General features: G+C 39.1%; 1 protein-coding gene across 1 annotated transcript in view; it reads left to right on the forward strand.

The window, feature by feature from the left end:
* Positions 1-23,907, forward strand: part of LOC124803208 (dynein beta chain, ciliary-like) — a 586,091-nt gene that overhangs the window by 314,132 nt on the left and 248,052 nt on the right. The window contains exons 19-20 of the mRNA XM_047264389.1: positions 19,278-19,540; positions 22,303-22,504. Coding sequence (XP_047120345.1) covers positions 19,278-19,540; positions 22,303-22,504 — 465 coding nt within the window. The remainder of the gene's footprint in view (positions 1-19,277; positions 19,541-22,302; positions 22,505-23,907) is intronic.

The raw sequence follows: 23,907 nt of genomic DNA on the forward strand, positions 1-23,907 counted from the left end.
GGGGAAAAATGGACATGTATACAGTCGCTCACACACACATATCCATCGGCACATATACAGAAAGACATATGTAAAGGCATATGTCTTTGCCTTTACATATGTCTGCCTGTGTCTCCTTTACTACTTTAAGTGCCTCATTTCCTAATCTAATTCCCTCAGCATCACCAAACTTAATTCGACTACATCCCATTATCCTTGTTTTGGTTTTGTTGATGTTCATCTTATATCCTCCTTTCAAGACACTGTCCATTCTGTTCAACTGCTCTTCCAAGTCCTTTGCTGTCTCTGACAGAATTACAATAGCATCAGCGAACCTCAAAGTTTTTATTTCTTCTCCATGGAGTTTTCTTTTATTTCCTTTACTAGTTGCTCAATATACAGATTGAACATCAGGGATAGGCTACAATCCTGTCTCACTCCCATCCCAACCACTGCTTCCCTTTCATGCCCCTGGACTTTTATAACTGCCATCTGGTTTCTGTACAAACTGTAAGTAGCCTTTCACTCCCTGTATTTTACCCCTGCCAACTTCAGAATTTGAAAGACAGTATTTCAGTCAACATTGTCAAAAGCTTTCTCTAAGTCTACAAATGCTAGAAACTTAGGTTTACCTTTCCGTAATCTATCTTCTAAGGTAAGTTGTAGGGTCAGTATTGCCTCACGTGTTCCAACATTTCTATGGAATCCAAACTGATCTTCCTGAGGTCGGCTTCTACCAGTTTTTCCACTCGTCTGTAAAGAATTCGCGTTAGTATTTTGCAGCTGTGACTTATTAAACTGATAGTTCGGTAATTTTCACATCTGTCAATACCTGCTTTCTTTGGGATTGGAATTATTAAATTCTTCTTGAAGTCTGAGGGAATTTCGCCTGTCTCATACATCTTGCTCACCAGATGGTAGAGTTTTGTCAGGACTGGCTCTCCCAAGGCTGTCAGTAGTTCTAATGGAATGTTGTCCACTCCCAGGGGCTTGTTTCGACTCAGGTCTTTCAGTGCTCTGTCAAACTCTTCACGCAGTATCATATCTCCCATTTCATCTTCATCTACCTCCTCTTCCATTTCCATAATATTGTCCTCAAGAATCTCACCACTGTATAGGCCCTCTATATACTCCTTCCACCTTTCTGCTTTCCCTAATTTGCTTAGAACTGGGTTTCCATCTGAGCTCTTGATATTCATGCAAGTGGTTCTCTTTTCTCCAAAGGTCTCTTTAATTTTCCTGTAGGCAGTATCTATCTTACCTCTTGTGAGATAAGCCTGTACATCCTTACATTTGTCCTCTAGCCATCCGTGCTTAGCCATTTTGCACTTCCTGTCTATCTCATTTTTGAGACGTTTGTATTCCTTTTTGTCTGCTTCACTTACTGCATTTTTTTATTTTTTACTTTCATCAATTAAATTCAGTATGTCTTCTGTTACCCAAGGATTTCTACCAGCCCTCGTCTTTTTACCTGCTTGATCCTCTGCTGCCTTCACTATTTCATTCCTCAAAGCTACCCATTCTTCTTCTGCTGTATTTCTTTCCCCCAATTCCTGTCAATTGTTACCTTATGCTCTCCCTGAAACTCTGTACAACTTGTGGTTCTGTCAGTTTATCCATGTCCCATCTCCTTAAATTCCCACCTTTTTGCAGTTTCTTCAGTTTTAATCTACAGTTCATGACCAATAGATTGTGGTCAGAGTCCACATCTGCCCCTGGAAATGTCTTACAATTTAAAATCTGGTTCCTAAATCTCTGTCTGACCATTACATAATCTATCTGAAACCGTCTAGTATCTCCAGACTTCATCCATGTATAAAACCTTGCTGGCCGCGGTGGTCATGCGGTTCTAGGCACTGCAGTCCGGAACTGCAGGACTGCTACAGTCGAAGGTTCGAATCCTGCCTCGGGCATTGATGTGTGTGATGTCCTTAGGTTAGTTAGGTTTAAGTAGTTCTAAGTTCTAGGGGACTGATGACCCAAGATTTTAAGTCCCATAGTGCTCAGAGCCATTTGAACCATTTATAAAACCTTCTTTTATGATTCTTGAACCAAGTGTTAGCTATGATTAAATTATGCTCTGTGCAAAATTCTACCAGGCGGCTTCATCTTTCATTTCTTAGCCCCAATCCATATTCACCTACTACGTTTCCTTCTCTTCCTTTTCCTACTGTCGAATTCCAGTCACCCGTGACTATTAAATTTTCATCTCTATTCACTACCTGAATAATTTCTTTTATATCATCATACATTTCATCAATTTCTTCATCATTTGCAGAGTTATTTGGCATATAAACTTGTACCACTGTAGTAGCTGTGGGCTTTGTGTCTATCTTGGCTACAATAATGCGTTCACTATGCTGTTTGTAGTAGCTTACCTGTACTCGTATTTTTTTATTCATTATTAAACCTACTCCTGCATTACCCCTATTTGATTTTGTATTCGTAACCCTGTATTCACCTGACCAAAAGTCTTGTTCCCCTTCCACCGAACTTCACTAATTCCCACTATATCTAACTTTAACCTATCCATTTCCCTTTTTAAATTTTCTAACCTACCTGCCCAATTAAGGGATCTGACATTCCACGCTCCGATCCGTAGAACACCAGATTTCTTTTTCCTGATAACGACGTCCTCTTGAGTAGTCCCCGCCCGGAGATCCGAATGGGGGACTATTTTACCTCCGGAACATATTACCCAAGAGGACACCATCATCATTTAATCATACAGTAAAGCTGCATGCCCTTGGGAAAAATTAACTGCTCTAGTTTCCGCTTGCTTTCAGCCATTCGCAGTACCAGCACAGCAAGGCCGTTTTGGTTAGTGTTACAAGGCCAGATCAGTCAATCATCCAGACTGTTGCCCCTGCAACTACTGAAAAGGCTGCTGCCCCTCTTCAGCAACCACACATTTGTCTGGCCTCTCAACAGATACCCCTCCGTTGTGGTTGCACCTACGGTACGGCTATTTGTATCATTGAGGCACGCGGGAAAGTGCTGGTAGATAGACACAATAAAAAACACACAAACACACACAAACTCTTTGCCTTTACATGTGTCTGCTTGTGTCTGTATATGTGTGGATGGATATGTGTGTGTGTGTGTGCACGAGTGTATACCTGTCCCTTTTTCCTCCTTAGGTAAGTCCTTCCGCTCCTGGGATTGCAATGACTCCTCACCCTCTCCCTTAAAACCCACATCCTTTCATCTTTCCCTCTCCTTCCTTCTTTCCTGATGAAGCAACCATGGGTTGCAAAACCTGATATTTGTGTGTGTGTTTGTGTGTTTTTTATTGTGTCTGTCTACCAGCGCTTTCCCGTTTGGTAAGTCACAGCATCTTTTTTAATATATTTTTCCCATGTGGAATTTTTCTTTCTAATCCAACAGCTATGAACTGAGTATGCAATGCATAGGAATAGTATGCCACCACAAGACATTAATTGTTACAAACTGATGAGAGAACCCTAAGAGTTCAACATTTTGATGAGGTTCTTTTTGCTGGTATCTTCTTACATCAGTTCTCTGTAAAATTCCAATTGATGTTCATCTGTAAAAACTTTGCATTTCTTACAAAATCTATAGATTTATTGTCTATGGTTAATGCAATGGTGTTGTTTTCCAACTTTATACCAATGTTCATAATGTTTCTTTTCTTTATATTCAGTATTAATTTTGTAGTGCTCAGTAATAACATCCTTGAGGGTTTCATTTGTTTTCAGGTTTTTTGTTAGTGACTATGATGTCACTGTCGCCAACAAAGAAAACTTTTCTCCATTTCTTACACTGTCTGGACAGTCATTGATACATATTAAGAATAGAGATGACCCAATACTCGACCCTGATGGACTCCTATGTTTATACCTTTCTTCTCTGTTAATTAGTTTCCTTAAAATTTATCATTAGTAGGCTTGTGAACTATCTCCATCTTTGTACAGCATATTTTCCATGTAAAACTTGAACCACTTCTCTGCTGTTCCTCTTCACCTAGTGGCTATTCCTTGTTTAATAGTAGTTCATGATCAAGAGTATCAAAAGCCTTGGACAAGACCAAGAATGCACCTTCAATGCTGTCACCTTTATCAAGAGCTTCAATTATTACTTTTGTGAACTCAGTAATAGCCAATATTGTACTTCTCCTTTATTATGTATGTTAATGAGGCTTGTATGCTACAGAATGGAACCTCATCTATGACTGCTGAATCTCTATTTCTCAAATTTCTGTGTTGCCTTTCTGACTTCAACCCAGTTGTGGGAAACAAAATCATTGTACTGGCTGTGTAAGACTTTGTGCGTGCTGTCTGTGTTGTAGGAAGGTTTGTTGCAACTTCTCCACAATACCAGAGAAATAGTCGTTTACAGAATTTTCCCATTCCTGCAGATTTTCTATTATTCTACTCCGTCTTTTAGGTGTATATTATAATAATTGAGAGGCCCAGTGGAAAAGGGGCACATGCCACTGGAGTATGTTATGTTAGGAAATTGGTATTAAGAAAATATGCTTTTGTATAGTAATGTGAACTCCTGCTGTAATACCAACAGTTGTTACAGTAACTAGATGGTGTTTTGCAAATACTATTAAATATTCGGCCACTTTATTACAATTTTAAGTACAGAAAATGAAATCCTTCACATGCAGACACATCACATAGCATGTCACTAATAGTCAAACTCCTCATCAACGTTTTCCTGTTCCATTGTATTGTCACTACCATCACTTATCAATGACTGATAAAAACTTGAATATATTGCAGGCACAAATTGCAGTAAGCTTTGAAGGTCCTTGAACTTTGTTGCCTTAATTTGATGTCCATTTGGATACATAGAAACTGACTGGCAGTCTGCAAGCTCCATAAATCGTCCACGAGACTTCTGTAAACTAACTTGTACAGGTTTCTCAGTTTGATTGTGTGAATATCTGATATATACAGAATGTTAACTACTCACTAATCTAAACACCATTGTTTTTCTGATGCCTACAGGCTTTTTGTCAACAGTAATGTTACGTTTGATGATACTGTTCATTATAGATGACAGAGACATGAAATCATCTTTCTTCATTTCAACCACAATGAATGGGTTCTTTTGCTTACTCTTTCTTATAAGTTAAACCCATTTTGCTGGAGTGTACACAGCCTGTGTCTTTCTTTTCAGCTTCTCAATAACTCCAAAATCCCTGTCACATGACAGGAACATGTGATCAAGGAGGTGAAATTTGTGCTCGACATCAAAACAGTTTTTTTATCTAGGAGGTAGAACCACAGACCTAGGATAATATGGTTTTTATTTTGTCCAACACACAAATCAGAATAAATAATGAGCCTTCAATGACATTCTTCCTTCACCATATATAAAGCCTTTAAAATGCAGTTAGGTACTTCATCGCCCCCCCCCCCCCCCCCCCCCCCCTAGATCAACATTCTCGGACCAGACACACATCACTGCTTTCTCATCACTGCAGCAGTGGATACAGAAATTATATGTCCAAAGTTGTCTCTTATAAATAATGGTTTCTGTCAAAATATATGGCGTTGGCAATGCTTGTTGTAAGTTCATGCACAAAAAGAGTGCATCACTATCATCCTGTTTTGACTCATTTGAGTCACTTTTTAGAGCACTATATGCAGCTTCAGCTTTCTCAAGGCATAGTTTGATGTCTGTGGATTCAGTGTTATTACGTGTTTAGCAGAATCACAAATACGACACACATCACTCGATGGCAATTTAAAACCAATATTTTATTCCATGTCGAAAATGGTTTCATACACATGTTGTTTCAGTGGGAATTCATCTATATTTTTTAGATCTTCACAGTACAAATGATGCATCCCAGTAATCAAGTGAACAGAGGTTATGTAGGACTTGTTCGGATTCTGCATTCGACTATAATGTGATGTGTTCCTCGGAAACATATTGATGTGATTTCTAACCTTATTTTTTCTCTCGTTATCAATGGCATGAGGTCTGTTAGAATGCTTGCCTCTTCTGTTCTGTCTAGGTGTATGTACAGATACATGTGTTGTAGATTCATGACTCTCAGTGTCACATTCTTCGTGGCTATGGACAGTCCTCAAACATTTAACAGAAGTGGTATGAACAGCTAAAAATTCAGTCCTACAAATTTCAACCTCAGTAACTGGAGTGTCACGAATAAAATACCTGAATGAACCCTTCCTCTGGCTTACTTTTGGAACCTTCCTCTTCTTTTGATACACTTTTTTGCACTTTTTGGCCACACTAATCCAAATAAATAAGCATTTTGCTAATTACTCGTATAATCTCCCAACCGATAAACTTCAATAAATATTGCCCCCATCTGTTCCTCATTCATTGTTGAGTATTTGCAGAAACTAGTCTTCTTCTTCTTCTTCTTCTTCTTCTTCTTCTTCTTCTTCTTGGCATGGGCCCCTTTTCCACTGGGAATGTGTCAGTCCTGAATAACAGTAAATATAATATGCTCTCTTTAAAGGAACGGCCACAAACCACTGTGCTAGAAGTTTGCGCCTACGATACTAGATGTACCAAAAGCACAAAATCACTGCACAGGTGGAATGTGCCCCTTTTCCACTTGGCCCCTCAATTGTGTGTACCTTTTCCACTTTCACATTGCATGACATCTCGTACTACTTTGCTTTTATTTTATGCTTCATATATTATGCCTTGCTGTGCTGGTACTGCGAACGACTGAAAGCAAGGGGAAACTACAGCCTTAATTTTTCCCGAGAGCATGCAGCTTTACTGTATGGTTAAATGATGATGGCGTTCTCTTGGGTAAAATATTCTGGAGGTAAAATATAAAATTTAAAAAGGAAAATGGATAGGTTAAAGTTAGGTATAGGGGGAATTAGTGAAGTTTTGTGGCAGGAATAACAAGACCTCTGGTCAGGTGAATACAGGGTTATAAATACAAAATAAAATAGGGGTAATGCAGGAGTAAGTTTAATAATGAATTAAAAAATAGCACCATAGGTAAGCTACTATGAACACCAAAGTGAATGCATTATTGTAACCGAGATAGACATGATGCCCTTGCCTACCATATTAGAACAAGTTTATATGCCAACTAGCTCTGCAGATGACAAAGAATTTAAAGAAATGAATGATGAGATAAAAGAAATTATTCAGATAGTGAAGGGAGGTGAAAATTTAATAGCCATGGGGGACTGGAATTTGATAGTAGGAAAACGAAGAACAGGAAAAGTAGTAGGTGAATATGGATGTGGGTAAGGAATGAAAGAGCAAGCTGTCGGGTAGAATTTTGCCCAGAACATAACTTAATCATAGCTAACACTTTATTTAAGAATCATTAAAGAAGGTTGTATACGTGGAAGAGGTCCGGAGACACTGGAAGGTTTCAGATAGATTTTATAATGGTAAGACACAGATTTAGGAACCAGGTTTTACACTGTAAGACATTTCCAGGGCAGATGTGGATTCTGTCAAACAATCTATTGGTTGGTTAAAACTGAAGAAACTGCAAAAAGGTGGGAATTTAATGAGATGGGACCTGCATAAACTAACAGAACCAGAGGTTGTAGGGAGTTTTAGAGAGAGCATTAGGGAACAATTGACAAGAACAGGGGAAAGAAATACAGTAGAAGAAGAATGTGTAGCTTTGGGAGATGAAATAGTGAAGGCAGCAGAGGATCAAGTGGGTAAATAGACGAAGGATAGAAGAAATACTTGGGTAACAGAAGAGATACTGAATTTAATTGATGGAAGGACAAAGTATAAAAATGCAGTAAATAAAGCAGCAACAAGGAATACCAAAGTCTCAAAAATGAGATTGACAGAAAGTGCAAATTTCTAAGCAGGGATGGCTAAAGGACAGATCTAAAGATGTAGAGGCATATATCACTAAGGGTAAGATACTGCCTACAGGAAAATTAAAGAGACCTTCGGAGAAAAGAGGACCATGTGTACGAATATCAAAAGAACACATGGAAAACCAGTTCCAAGCAAAGAAGGAAAAGTAGAAAGGTGGATGGAGTATATAGAGGATCTGTACAAAGGTGATGTACTCGAGGGCAGTATTATGGAAATGGAAGAGAACATAGGTGAAGATGAAATGGGAGATTTGATACTGTGTGAAAAATTTGACAGAGCACTGAAAGACCTAAGTCAAACCAAGGCCCTGGGAGTAGACAACATTCCATTAGAACTACTGACAGCCTTGGGAGAGCCAGCCCTGACAAAACTCTACCATCTGGTGAGCAAGATGTATGAGACAGGCGAAATACCCTCAGACTTCAAGAAGAATATAATAATTCCACTCCCAAATAAAGTAGGTGTTGACAGGTGTGTAAATTACAGCACTATCACTTTTGTAAGTCACGGCTGCAAAATACTAACGCGAATTCTTTACAGACAGATGGAAATACTGTTAGAAGCTGACCTTGGGGAAGGTCAGTTTGGATTCCATAGAAATGTTGGAGCACATGAGGCAATACTGACCCTAAAACTTATCTTAGAAGATAGATTAAGGAAAGGCAAACCAACGTTTCTATCATTTTTAGACTCAGAGAAAGCATTTGACAATGTTGACTGCGATACTCGCTTTCAAATTCTAAAGGTGGTAGGGGTAAAATGCAGGGAGTGAAAAGCTTTTTACAGTTTTTACAGAGGTTTGCCAATGACGTAATTCTGTCAGAGACAGCAAAGGACCTGGAAGAGCAGCTGAATGGAATGGAAAATGTCTTGAAAGAGGATATAAGATGAACATCAACAAAAGCAAAACGACAATAATGGAAAGTAGTCTAATTAACTCAGGTGATGCTGAGGGATTTAGATTATAAAATCAGTAGTAGGTGAGTTTCGCTCTTTAGGGAGCAAAATAACTGATGATGGTCGAAGCAGAGAGGATATAAAATGTAGACTGGCAATGGCAAGAAAAGCGTTTCTCAAAAGGAGAAATTTCTTAACATCAAATATAGATTTAAGTGTCAGGAAGTCTTTTCTAAAAGTAATTGTATAGAATCTAGCCATGTATGGATGTGAAACACGAATGATAAATAGTTTACACAAGAAGAGAATAGAAGCTTTCGAAATGTGGTGCTACAGAAGAATGCTGAAGATTGGATAGGTAGATCACATAACTAATGAGGAGGTACTGAATAAAATTGGGGAGAAGAAGAATTTGTGAAACAACTTGACTAGGAGAAGGGATCAGTTGGCAGGACATGTTCTGAGGCATCAAGGGATCACCATGTTAGTGTTGGAGGGCAATGTGGAGGGTAAAAGTCAGAGAGGGAGACCAAGAGATGAATACACTAAGCAGATTCAGAAGGATGTAGGGTGCAGTAGTTAATTGGAGATGAAGAAGCTTGCACAGGATAGAACAGCATGGAGAGCTGCATCAAACCAGTCTTTGGACTGAAGACCACAACAACAACAACAACGTATTATTTTGTAGTTGAATGTTTTTCTTTCAGCAAACAGTACCATCCTGTATATTTTTCTTGATAGTAAGCTAGGAACTATGGATTGCTGTAATGCTTTTGTAAAGGAATGAAAAGTTAAATGTCTCGTAAGACTTTCCAGTAGAGTTATTGCAACTATTTTCCTTAGTTGCTGTTGTTAATGTGACTCCTCTTGGTATTTATCCACAAAAATTAATTTACAGCATGTGCAGAATTTACAGAGCTCAGTACTACATCATTTTTCACTTACATTTGGTCCCAGGTTTGATTTGCCAATGCTCTAGAGAAAGTACATAGTTTACATGCCGAGATGACCCTTTTGTTGGCTTGCAGTTTTTTGGGTTTGCCAAGCCTATCTTTAGCTCTATTATCTGACAGTGTTCACCAGAGAGGCCAAGCTCTTTTATAAATATTTTACAATTTTCCATGTCAATATCTGTGAAAGCATCAACTGAAACTGATGGTGAAGTTTTTGCTCCCTACTAGCAGTGTTTACTGTTTGTGCCACACTGTTAATATTTGGGACACTCAGAAAGTTATTACTAATATGAATGTCTCCACACTGCCTCACAAAAAAAGTGAAGACCCAGATGACATGCTTCAAGGTAACTTCATACATGATTGCACCACCAGCAGGTATTAAATGTTCTGAGTTGCAATTCTCTGTGACAGATGGAATGGCCACCAGAGTGCATTAATGTTGTTCATGTTTAGTGTTGTTACCAGGCCTGGTAAGGTAAACAAGGGGCATGAAGAGTGTCAGATGTTAAGTGATTACTGCGAAGGACATAGAGATGCCAGATACTTGTGTGAGACAGAGCTGCCAGCAACTGACAGAGCTATTGTCAGTCTCCATTTGGCTGGCTCATCAAATCACACTGTATCCAGGTTTGGAAGCATTGAATGTGACAGGGACCAATATTGTACTGCATGGGAATGTGAGGGCAGGTATACTCCTTGTTAAGATTATGGCTGACTATGTCTGACCACCACATTGGGCACAAAGTACATAATAACCCCTCCATATCTGTGCCTGCCATTCAGTGAAAAGTGATAGATTCCCTGCAACTTTCTGTGTCGAGCCATGCCATTGATTGGAGTCTAGCAGCAGCTGAATGAGCAAAGTACCACTGCATGTGTGGTGCCATTAACTACACAAATGGCTGTGCTTGGAGTGATGCAGTGACTGGAAAGCAAGGGCTGCTGATGAATGGTATCAACATTGTTTTAAGCAAGAATCACAGTTCTGCACTATCCCCAATGACCAATGACCATTGTCTGTGAGTTTGGTGGTGACCTGGGGAGAGGTTCTATTCTTCCTATGTTTTTGACAGGTACAGCAGTGTTACTCCTCATGTCAAGGTGTTGGGAACCATTGAGTATGATACCAGGTCATTGCCGGTAGTGACTGAGAGATCTCTGACAACACAATGGTACATCATGGGTGTGCTGCAGCCTCATGTGTTGCCTCTCATGCCACCGTGTTATGGTGCTGTATTTCAACAGGCAGATGCTTGACCACACTTGGTATACGTCTTTATGAATTGTCTGTGTGATGCTGAGGTACTCCTGTGGCCAGGAAGGTCTCCAGATCAGTCCCCAATAGAACAACTGTCATACCAGCTCAAGTCTCCACTCTATCGCAGTGCCACTGTCCAGGATATCAAAGTCCAGTTACAATAGTTGCGAGTCAGCTTGCCTCAGGAGAGCATGCAGTGGCTTTATGACACCCTTTGCAACCAGATCAGTGCAGGCATCTAGGCTAGAGGAGAGTGCAATGTCACATGGATCACATAGCTGAGTGCTTTACTTTTCTTTGTCAGGTAGTATATTATTATGTTTGTTTTGGGGGCTGACACTCTTTCTGGGACTTCTCTTAATTTGTTAAAAAGTATTCACTATATCCCATGTGATTGGCACATGCATAGATCTCTAACTTTGTTATCAACAGCTGCCAAATCAAAATCTTTATCTACACTAATTGTGATCAGATCTTCTCTAGCTTTGAGGTATATGCCATCTCTGATATACGAGAGCTATCCAAAAAGTAACAGGTGTTTTGAAATAAACAAATTAGCAATAAGGAAAAATCAAATTTTGTTATGTACATGGAAAAGACACACTCACTCATAAGCTATTTTTCTACACAGTCGCCTTTGGGAACCCACATAGCACAATATTTGTGGCAACCAAGCTTTTCTGCCTCTATTTTGTGCACCAAACTCTGCAAAATTTGAGGAAAATGTTGCAAAAGTTCTGTAATTGTGAAACAACGATTTTTACGAATTTTGTCATTGATTTTCATCACCGGTTTGTCTGTCACAAGGTTACACCTACCATGGAGATCCTCATCGTGAATATTGGTATGGACATATTTAAAATCAATACCTCACTTTCACTCATTATTCCTTTTCTGTACATATCGCAATGTTTGTGATAAATTTCAGCTTGTTTGCAGTTTCAGTTTTTATGCAGTTTCTTGCCAACAAAATTCAAATCACAGAATGCACTTCAGAAGTGGCAGCTTTTTTGCTGGATGCACACTAAGTGTAGGAATGTTATGACACCATGATAACCACTACTGTGGTGTATCAAAATGTCTGTTACTTCCTGTATAGCCCTTGTATATATGTGATTCCTGTCAATTATTGTATTTCTACAGTAGCAATTCACACATTCATGTGACACTATTTCAAGCTGATGTACTTTATTTTTAATAGACAACAAATTTTGACAAAAAAGTAGGTAATTCTGAGCAAATTTTTGGGGTGTTTGTGCACTCCATTGCGGTACTTTGTACTTCTCATGCACACAATGAAGGAATCTGTCCCAGACATCCTCCCACTACCACATACTCCATTCGTGTCACGGGCATTTCCTAAACCATCAGTGGCAGGGCCACATGTGAAAGTAGCCATGAGATCTGCCAACTTAACTGTAACTACTGTGCCGCCTTCTGCTTTTGCATGAGAGTTAAATAGGCTGTTTGCCTGCAGAATGGCCGTTGTCAGACTGGCTAAGAGAGAACTGAAGCACCCATACCCAGCTACCAAGTGTGCTGCCAAACACATATGCTTCATTCTAATGATTGCTCCACAGCCTGTGCCATCTGGATTCTATGCTCCGACACGAGCTTTTCTGAATTGTGCAGGTGGGAACTCTCCCTGCAAAACATCCTTCATTTCCGTGATCCTCCTGGCAACTGTGTGCACCAAATCAGGACTCAAACCAGGAATCTTGACTTTTGTGGCAATGGTCTTACTGACTGACTTGCCCAGATACAACTTCAATTCTGCAAGTACCTCTCTCCTGCTTTCGAAACTTCATGAAAACACTCATCTACAGCAGACTCTAAGAGGTTCTATTGGGCCACTAAGTTGGCTGTAGGGTAAGACAGGGTAAGACTGGATGGCAGGCCAATGAGGAAAGGAAGAAGCAGCTGTCAAAATGCACACTTTATTTCCAATTAAAATATTGATTCTGCAGAATTGTGGGGAGGAAATCATACTCCTGCCACAAAGGAGTGGACTGGTAATCAGCCAGTTGGTGGCCAGCATCCATCCAGTTGGTTGCAAGACATGCTGGCACCCTACTTTGCTGATGTCTGTAATCAGTGCCATGCCTGTGGCTGTGATGCATAAGCCACAGCACTGATGTCAGTGCTGCATTGGTAGTCTGGGGTACAGGCTCGGTGCAGGAAGCAGGTACCCCGGCAGGGACTCAAATTCATGGCTGCGGCTGGTGGCTCCATGTCATCTCCTTGTTTGGCCTAACGCCTGGTGGTACTGCTAGACTATGAATGGCTCTTCTGCAAAAGTGATCCTGAAGAACCCTTATTCTAGTACAAAATTCATACATTCAGCCTTAACATACTACTTGCAGTACCCCATACTTAATATCCCAAATAGTCATCAATGAACACAATAAAAATACATCTGCTACTTCATTGATCACAGTGCCTATGGTACTTCTTCCATTGATGCATTCACACTTTCCTGTGTACTCCTCTGCTTGTTTCTTTTTGCTTTTCTCTCTGGTTCCACTCTTACTATCCCTGGGATCAACTCCATAGCACCTCGGAACGGTCGTAAGCACTCTTACTATCTATGCTATCGACTTCATAGTCACCCAACATGCACTATTGGGGATCTTGTCAGCAACTTTATTCTAATGTTGATTGGCAATGTGGTGTATGTAATCTGATAAGGGCAAAGTTACCTTATCACAGATGTCTTTGTCATGACTTTTGTTGTATAAGGCGTAAACAAAATTTCTCACTGCCCTCTATATACTGTGGTAAGCCTCCCATGCATTTGACAGCTTCCTCTTTGTCTTACCTTCGCCTTGGTGTTCATCACTGTACTCACTTCCATACCTATCTCACCATTCTTGTGAGCTCATGCGTCAACTCCCCAAAGCCATAATCATAACTACAAATGAAAGATACATGTCCCTATCATTATGGTGAGAGTTCACATAGTAACTGAACATCCTCCCAGCTATCTGATGCACCCATTCTGTCCTTCCATTTGACTGAGGGTGAAGTGGACTGTTTCTTAATTTCTTTAAACGTAACAAACAACAATATTCCTTCATCAAGTCTGACATGAAGTGTGTCCCCTGATCAATAATCATCATTTCTGGTACTCCAAACTTTAGTATCCATCTATTGACCATTACTTGTGTGATTGTAACCATTATCTGGTTTAGCATAGGTATCATTTCGATATACTGTGAGAAACGATCAGTCACTGTCAGTACAAAACAATTTACCACAGGACTCCAGTTAAACGGTCCTAATACATCCACCTAAATCATCTGAAGTAGTTGCGAAGCTTCTGGCAGCCTATGTGACGTTACTCACTTATGACTGAAGTCCACACTTTGTACACATTGCACACAATTCTTCATATGCAAATCCACAGCTCCTTTTCTTCCTCTCCACCAGTACTTCTTCACTGTCCTTCTGTTTATAGCTCCTCCATGACTTGACAGCACATGATCAGGCACTTCCTTTAGAACTTCTTCCTTCTACCTAGTCAGTACAGTACCACCAGTCACAGTCCTAAACTCATTATCTTGCACAACAAGCTGTCAAACATGCTGAACAGTTGTTACATCCTGTAGTGGTTGCAGTCACTGTCAGCATTTTGCTCTGCTTCCCATGCTGCAAGTCCCTAATCAAGTACTTTTACTTCCCAGTTAATGCAGCTGCATTTCCATGTTTCTTTCCTGGCTTGTCAACTACTTCATAGTCAAACTCACTGCATCTTAATGCCCATCTAGTTAGTCTGCTGGATGGATTCTTAACCCTAATAACGATTTTGGAGCAGCATGATCGGTCACCACTTTAAACTTCTTCCCAAAATGTCACTCAGTACACGAGGCTAAACATCTCTCTCTCTCCATGGTCAAATAGTGTCTATTAGTTTCTATCTGTACAAAAGCAATAGGGTGTTCCCCACCACTGATCTACTAACACAGAACACATCTGAGAACATTAGTAGATGCATTACAGGAAGTGTTAACTCTGTCTGGAAATCTGGGAACACTAACAAAGCACTTGACATCAAAACTGTCTTTAGTACTTCGAACGTGCCCTGACATTCCTCTGTCCACACAAATTTTGCACCCTTTTTCATTGGTGTGTGAGTGATCATGCTATATTAGTGAACTCCCTTACAAATTTCTTGTAATAGTTTGAGAGTACCTGGAATGACTCTCATTCTTTATTTATCTTCAGCCATGAAAAATCTTGCACTGCCTCTACCAGTCTTGTTGGATCTATTCTCACCCCATCTTTGATAATCAGGTACTGTAAGTAAATCACTTCCTTTAACTCAGAATGACACGTCTTGACACTCAGCATCAGATGTGCAGCTCACAACCTCATAAATAATTCCCCCAAATCCTGTCTGCACTCTTTCATATCACTTGAGAATACAATTACACTGCCCATGTAAACTAGGCAGTGGCGAGGCTTCAGCCCCTTCAACACTCTGTTCAACAAATGCTGAAATACTGCAAGAGCATTCTTCAGTCCAAAGGACATCCTCAGATACTGGTAAAGGATAACAAAAAAGCTGCCAAGGCTGTCTCTTGTCAGTCCTCCAGAACTACCTCCACTTCTTAAATCCTGGCACTGTCTCAAATTATCAATAGTCTCTGTGATGTTGTGTATGGGGTATGCATCTGTTACAGTCCTACTATTACTGTATCTCTTGGAACCATCCTTATGCCTTTTCATCACAAACACAATTCCCATTCTGTATGGACTGTTACTCTCTTCTATTATCCCAATAGCCAATAGCTGGTTAATAAAGTCATCCAGAATCAGTTGCAAACATCAAATAGGTTTTATGGTACACCGATACTTTGTTCCCTGTCAAAATTCTATGTTGCATGACAGTCTTCACAGGCAATGGCCTCCAAGGAAAAACAAATCCTCAAATTCCACCAATAAGTCCTCCATCTGCGTTCTCTACTTCCTTTAGGTGCCACATCCTCTTATGTAATGCAGTTTTAGTGCTGTTGTGTGGCTGTTTATGGCTCACACCATGTTTGCAGCATTTCTCCTCCTACAGAATGTCCAATCTTGCTATCAGTATCTGCTTTATCAGCTGTACTTCTTTGGCTCCAAAATTGTTAATATTGACAGATACTACCTCCCTGCCATCCTTCTTCTGTAAGCATTCAATACTCCTTTTAACCAAACAAATTGCTGAATCTAGTACATCATTCCCTTCTAGCAGCTCTTTTGTGGATAATATATTGATTGGTAAGTTTGACTCCACACACACTCAAAATGACATCCCTATGCCACTTGCCAGACATTCATCGTGACCAAGTCTTAATGTATTTGTATGTGGTTTTATTGGATTGCCCACTAAGAAGGAGGCACCTCATGACAGATCTACATTCGTAACGGCTTTCCCTAGCTGCGAATGTCTTCCCATTAAGTCCCACCACATGTTGCCAGATGTCAGTTATGACATGAAGTTGATGCAGAAAGTCTAGCCCTAAGATCATGCTATAGCTCTCACTTATGTGAGGCACTACTTCCACACACTTCTTAAATCCAACAGGCTCCACCTGAAAATTTATTTCCACTGACCTCAGTGGTCTTATATCAGTATCAACTATGCCATACAATCTATAACATGGTGGGTTCAATTGCCTCAGACAGCGAGGTCCCTCCTCTCTATCAACAAATGCGCTCCTGTGTGTAATAAAGTCTTATACTTCCTTTCCTTCACCACAGCTACTATTGCACATTCCGTCTCAGCATACATAGTTTTTGCATATAATTTTAATGATAGCCTCTTCCAGCAGACATGGGTTCTCTCCTGCATTTCACGGCTGATTGCTTCCTTTCTGTCCAGCCATACTACGACTACCACAATGCTGTTGATGACACATCCCACCTTTATTCCACTGCAGCTGGCAACGTTCTGTATGCGCACAATTGTAACACTTCACACGTGCAGAGAATAAAATGCACATATCCCTCACACCTGTCAACACAACAATCTCCTCACACTCCTTCACTGATCTCACAACCGAATGGAGATCCTTAGTTTGTCCTTTGTGCACCCTCCTTAACATATCTGGTGACAAACCCCTTAGGAAAGAATCAAGCATTTTGTGCCTGGCCTCCTGCAGAAAAGCTTTATATGCTTAATCACTCTGTGTCAGTTCATACGTTTGTACTTCTTATTATCTCAACAAAATGTTCCACAGCATCCTGTTACCTTACCTCTTCATAGTGGTGCTCAGCCGCTGCCAAAAGAATTTTGCACTATTCTCGTTTCTACACCTCTACAGAAGCCCACATTTCAACTGCTTAGATGTCTCCCCCTTACTAAACACTTCTGTGCATCTCACAGAGTACTTTGGCTCAAAAATGGCTCTGAGCACTATGGGACTTAACATCTGAGCTCATCAGTCCCCTAGAACTTAGAACTACTTAAACCTAACTAACCTAAGGACATCACACACATCCATGCCCAAGGCAGGATTCGAACCTGCGACCGTAGCGGTCACGTGGTTCCAGACTGAAGCGCCTAGAACCGCTCAGCCACACCGGCCAGCACAGAGTACTTTACCCCTCCTGCTAAACATAAACATCACATCACTACCTGCAACAACTGGTTATTGGAAAGCCCCAGTACTTGCCGACATTGTCAGCTCCTCTATATATATCACATTCTCACAGGATCTTCCATAAAAGGGAGTGACTAGGTTAGCAGTAGCTGGGTCTATTACAAGGCTTGGTGCCTTGAGCCCTGCTAACTCCTCATGTTGATATGTTGATCTGCAAGCTATTTAAGCAAGATCATATTTTCTGCTCTCTATCACACTACGTCATTAATTGATGTCTGAACTGCCTCCATAATACCCTGAGTCTTTGACTTTAGATTTCATTCATACACATTACAAATGAGCCAGTTGGCAAAAAGAAACCAATGACACCTCATGCCTTTTCATCAACCATTTACATTCTCTACACATGACATGACATGATGGCGTGCAAAACAATTTACAGCTACAGATTCCGCACAAGGAGCAGAAAGCCCAAGCAGATTACCATGCAATCACCACACAGGCTCTGAATACTGCTCTTTACTGTTTCCATAAAATTCAGACACATGAGCCAATTCTTCCAGTCTACCGTATTTACTCGAATTTAAGCCGCACTCGAATCTAAGCCGCTCCTGAGAAATGAGACTCGAAATCGAGGAAAAAAAATTTTCCCGAATCTGCACTCATCAACACCACCGAAACCTGGATGACTGAGACACTACCATGCCTGTGCCATGTATTAACATTGTGCTGGCAAGTTACACTGTGCAAGGTTAGCTTGTCTTGTAATAATTTCGCATGCTTGTTGTCTTAATTCGAATGCCAATAGACGATGCTCACATTGTTGGCAGCTAATGCAGTGTTCCACTGCCCCTTCTGACAGATTTTACTCTTTACAAGGTAGTGGCACTATACCTCACTGGACTAGCAGTTCTGGAAGAGAGAATATTAGATTAATTTTCCCACAACATCACAAGACGACAAATTCTGTCTTTCCTGCCCTTCAGTTCTGTTCTTGAACGTAATATCACCTCATCTTGTAACCATTTCCTATAATATAATTGTGTAGGAGCCTCTTTTGATTGATATCAAGGACGAAATTAAGGTCACATTATTAGTGCTTCATGATTGCATGTGTTACATTTTTCTTGCCATAACTATGGCTTTCTACTTGCAGAAAGTAGATTCTAATTTCAGTTTTGGGTTAATTTTTGTCCAACAATTTGAAAATTTTTAGCAGAAAACGATGTATATATGTGTCACATTGGATTTTAAAACTAAATTCTTGCAGATAAAAACTCATTTTAGTAATAGAGCGTGGAAGAATTTGCCTGTAATTAAGAAGTTACAGAGCCAGTTATTAATTTAAACACTTGAAAGTCATTTTGCTAATAGTTATATAAATATTTTGGATACCTGTATGATTACCAGCATCATCTTCTCCTATGTACACAGACTCTTTGTCACATTTTCCTTCTTTCTCAATTTCCATAACTTGTTGCAAGTACTATCTTTGCTGACTTTCACTGCTGCTAATGGATATATGTTTTCTGCCTCTACCTAACTGTGGAAGAGCCTGTTTGACTAATTTAATTTCTCTCTGGATTTGATTTCTAGTATTCTTGTTCTACAGTTGCCCATATTTGATTTATTACAGGTTCTAATTTCATGGTGCATATATGTTAATGTAATTGGATAGTGAGTCATTGATATTCCCGATTTGCACTTATAACATATCTCATAATACTGGTCCACAGTAGGCATAATTGTTAAATATTGATATGCAAATTTTATTTACAGTCATGTGGAAATATCTACAAGGGCTTGGCACAGACTGGTGCATGGGGCTGTTTTGATGAATTCAATCGCATCTCTGTAGAAGTATTGTCTGTGGTGTCTGTACAAGTGAAATCTGTTCTGGATGCTATTAAGGGCAAGAAGACAACTTTCAACTTTATGGGTGAAGTCATAGCTTTAATACCAACTGTGGGGATGTTCATTACTATGAACCCGGGGTATGCTGGAAGAACAGAGCTACCTGAAAATTTGAAAGCACTTTTCAGGTAAATATATTTTCAAGTTCCTAGATTTTTGTCATAAAAGGCAAATGTCACATGTTAGATTATACATATTTTTTATTTATTTATTTTTTTTTTTTATTTTTTAGAATGAAAGAAAGAATCTGTTATGAAGTAAATGTTGGGTATATCTGCAATGTCAGATGTAAGTTTAGTATCAAATGCAAGTGTAAGAAATCTGTGAGAATTCCCAAGAAAAACAATACAGTAAAAAAGACATCAGATTAGAAGAAGTTTTTTAAAAAGAAAAATTCGCTTTCTCTTCAAGAAACAATATAAATAGTTCAAACAACTGCAGAGGCACTTAACAGGACACCACCTAAAAGCTGCAAAAATTGAAAAGTTATGTAATTAATTCTCATTACTCTAGGGCTGAATCAAAACACAAAAAGGTTGCAATTTACATCCACAAAAATCAGGTACTCTGTTGAACACTATTTTGAATGTCCAGCAGTAAAATCAAAGCCAAATACAGAGTTTATAGGACACTGGGAATAAGCATTCCAAAATTCCTGTACTTGCTAGAAATAGTTATAATAAAACTTTGTAATATAATGGGAAGTTTTTAACATTGACTTTCTACCAACTGATTACAATCATAAAATACTACACACATAAATTTGTAGGTAATGCATTAAATACAGCATTCTCTTTGTTGTACCTGTCTGCAACTCAATGTTTTCTCTATATGGTGGATAGCACTCTGTCCTTTTCATAATGTTGTTTTTATTTCATTCTGGACTTTTGATTGTTTGCTCTTACCTATAGATTCATTCCTAACATGAATAAATGGCTCCTGCAAGGAAATTTTTAACTACTTGTTTCTGGACTCCACATATTTCAGTGAAGTTAAAACAGACTATAATAAATTCCATGGCTGATCGTGATAATCTGCACTAAGAGCTGTCTGTCAGTATGTTGATAATGAGATAATATTGCTGTTGTAATTAGAACATATCCCCTTTTTACTCTCCTACAGTATAATGTTCAGAAGAAATACCATTAGGGTGGTAAAAAAAACTACAGAAACAAGCAGTCTGACTGACTTAGGGAGTGGGCAGTTCGATCTCATGTACACCTGTGCATTAATAATATTCATAGCCAACAAGTTCATAGCCAAGAAGATTTGAAACAAACATACATTCACGATCATGGCATACAACATAACCAAATTTTTTGCAAAGGTGTTGCAACTCTGACAAAAGACACCAAAGGGGGTTCTATAGTATAGGATAAAAGTTCATAATAAACTTCCTCTCAACTTAAAAAAGGACATTAATACAGCAGAGCAGTTCAAAAAGAAATGTACGTTTCATGTTGCATACTCTTGTGATCCATTTACCATGCCTACTACAAGAAATTTAAATTTGAGTGCTTACGTCATTATCTCACCAGTTTCCTAATGTTTATGATCTACAAAGCAGCACATAAATTTACAGTGCTGAATGCAACTGCTCTTACACAGCATATCAGGACTTATTCTGTTCAGAGGGCTACAACATCCCACAATGTTTGAAAATGACCGTATATCAAAAATGCAATCACAATAAATAATTTTTTAACAGCCGAAAGAGGAATTATTTCAAATAAAAATTTCACAAAGAATGTGAACCCAGTCATCATCAAAACTTCTGCATCAGATTTGCCGTTGAATGGTACTCTTGCAGATTTCCCAGAAATGTATCCATACTTAAAGAAATACTGCAAATTGAATGAAAATCAACACAAAGAAAACTAAAGTGATGTGAATACATGACAAATAAGGTATGAAAGTGAGAACAACAGGAGGCTGGATTGAACAGGTTGCACAGTACAGATATTTTGGGAGCATGTTAGACAATAAGTGGGTGAGTGGAACAGAGATATGACGGAGAACTGCAATGGCAAAGCAAGCTTTCCAGAAAAAGAAATGCTTATCATGCAGCAAAGTGGCATTAGCATTAAAGAATATGTTGATTAAATGTTTCATGTGGAGTGTTTTGTGCACATCTCTGGCAGCTGGATATTGAAGAAGAGAGAAAGAGACAAAATTGAAGCATTCAAGATGTGAGTTTGGAGGAGAATGAATAAAACAAAATCGTTGGATAAAGTGAATAATAGGAAACAAATGGAAAGGGTTAAAGGAGCAAAGAACTCTCCCAAGTCCGTTTAAGAAAAGGAAAACAAGCTGAGTGTGACATACTGTGACAAAAAGAAATTTTAGCAACACTTATCAAAGGTATAATCAAATGACAGAAGAAAACAGGAAGGGGAAGATTGAAAATGCTATATGATTTGAAAAGAAGATCAGACTATGCAGCAGTTGGCCTGGAACAAGATTAGATGGAGGAGATAGTCAGTTGTGCCACTGAAATACTGTGGGCATTTCAGATTGATACCTGATGTTTCACCCAAGAGCCATTTTTACAACTAGTATGCCAGGAAAGCCATGATAAACACACTTTTAGTATTAATATCAATGGTATATAATTATTTCAGTTTATCTTTTTAGTGTTCTATTTGAATACTTGCACATACAGCCCACTCTGTGAATAATAACGTTTAGTGTGTGCTTGTGTTTGTGTTTGTGTGTGTGTGTGTGTGTGTGTGTCTGTGTGTGTAAGAGAGAGAGAGAGAATGAATTTGATTGTGGCTTGCCTTATGTTGATATAAGATGCTTATTATGAAAGTTATTATCTAAATGTTGAGTTCCTTCTTAAATGATTTGTTTATAGACTTGAATTTGAAATTGATACATTTTATTTCAGGCCGTGTGCAATGGTGGTACCAGATTTTGAACTGATCTGTGAAATTATGTTAGTGGCAGAAGGTTTCCAAGAAGCACGCCTCTTGGCTCGTAAGTTCATCACTCTTTACACTCTGTGCCGAGAGCTGTTGTCCAAACAAGACCACTATGATTGGGGACTGAGGGCAATAAAATCTGTGCTAGTAGTTGCTGGCTCTCTCAAGGCAAGTGCATTCAATTCTATACATGCCACTTTTCAGCCTTTTAAAGTAGCTCAGTGAAGGAAAGTAGTCATTATAATAGTTTTAATATTTGAAACAGTTTCAGGTAATTATTTGAGTTCATCATTTTTACCCTTAGGATAATTCTGGGTTGACTATTTTATCCCTATTTTATTTTTGTAGGCTTTCCATCCATAATACACGCATAACAGTAATTATAGAAAAATCACTGTAAACTGTGGCACAGTATTCTGTTCTTATGTAAGAGATTATGAATAAATCAACTCTAGTTACTCATGGTTTATAATTATTACCCTGAACGAAAGTAACTAGCTCCTTCTCCTTCCTAGATCCTAGGGTGTATACATGCTGGACAACTAGGAAAAACTCTGAAATTTTTTTGTCCGGGAAGAAAACGGGGAAAAACCCAGGTATTGTTTAGAATTCTGAGAATTTTTCATTGTTTTAGTCTTCAGTTACATTCTTGTAATTTTGACTGGTAAGAATTGATAAACAGCAAAATGTGTCAAAGGCTTTAGAACAAAGACTATGGAATACTTCATAACAAGAAATTGCTGATGATGAGCGTGACATCATAACTGTTTAAATTAAGTTCATTTGAGCAGCTGCCAGTGGGTTCACATTTATGTGCAGTTGAGTGATGCATGGGCAGTACCTTTTCCTGGTTCTGGCTATGTGAAGTGTGGCTGTCAGCTGTATCAGCAGTAGTAACAAGCAGCCAGATGCTACCCGGAAAAATTTATCTGGCGTACCCAAGCTGCCAGATTCGTGCATCCACAGAGCAGTCTGGGTTGTAGTGGGGAGGGGATTAGTCTCCACGTGAGCTCTGTTTACATTTAGTGATTTTTGTCTTTTCCTCCTCGTTTACAGTTCTCACGTCAAATGAAAACAAAACAGATTTCTCTGGCTGGGAGCTGTTACATGAATTAAAATACCACTCACATAATTACAGAAGGCTAAAATGTGTTATTAGTTTCAGTTTTCTGATTCTATTTCATTTCCACATTTTTGTCAGTCGAGCGTTAATCACCTTGCAGAACAATGAAGTTATTTTTGTCAGCTTGCTAAATAAATGTGGCTTTTATTAATCTTTTCCATGGAGGCAGTCAGTTTATTAGAAATGAAGTGTTTCATTCCACACTTTTGGCTAGTTTCAACTGTTCACTTAATGTCAGGTGCACATTTTCATCTTCTGGCATGTCTGGCATTATGCCGTAATAAAGAACCAAACATGAGATAGCAGGGTACTGGTATTCCAAAGAAAATTTGCATCCCAAAAACTGCACTCAAAAGCTTAATATCAGGTTGGGCCTACTTCATTGTGAACCTGGACATACGAATGTGCACTTTAAGTCGAATTATGCATTTTAGTATGGTTTACAAAA

Source organism: Schistocerca piceifrons, chromosome 6 (genome assembly GCF_021461385.2).
Source record: "Schistocerca piceifrons isolate TAMUIC-IGC-003096 chromosome 6, iqSchPice1.1, whole genome shotgun sequence".
NCBI classification, from domain to species: domain Eukaryota; kingdom Metazoa; phylum Arthropoda; class Insecta; order Orthoptera; family Acrididae; genus Schistocerca; species Schistocerca piceifrons.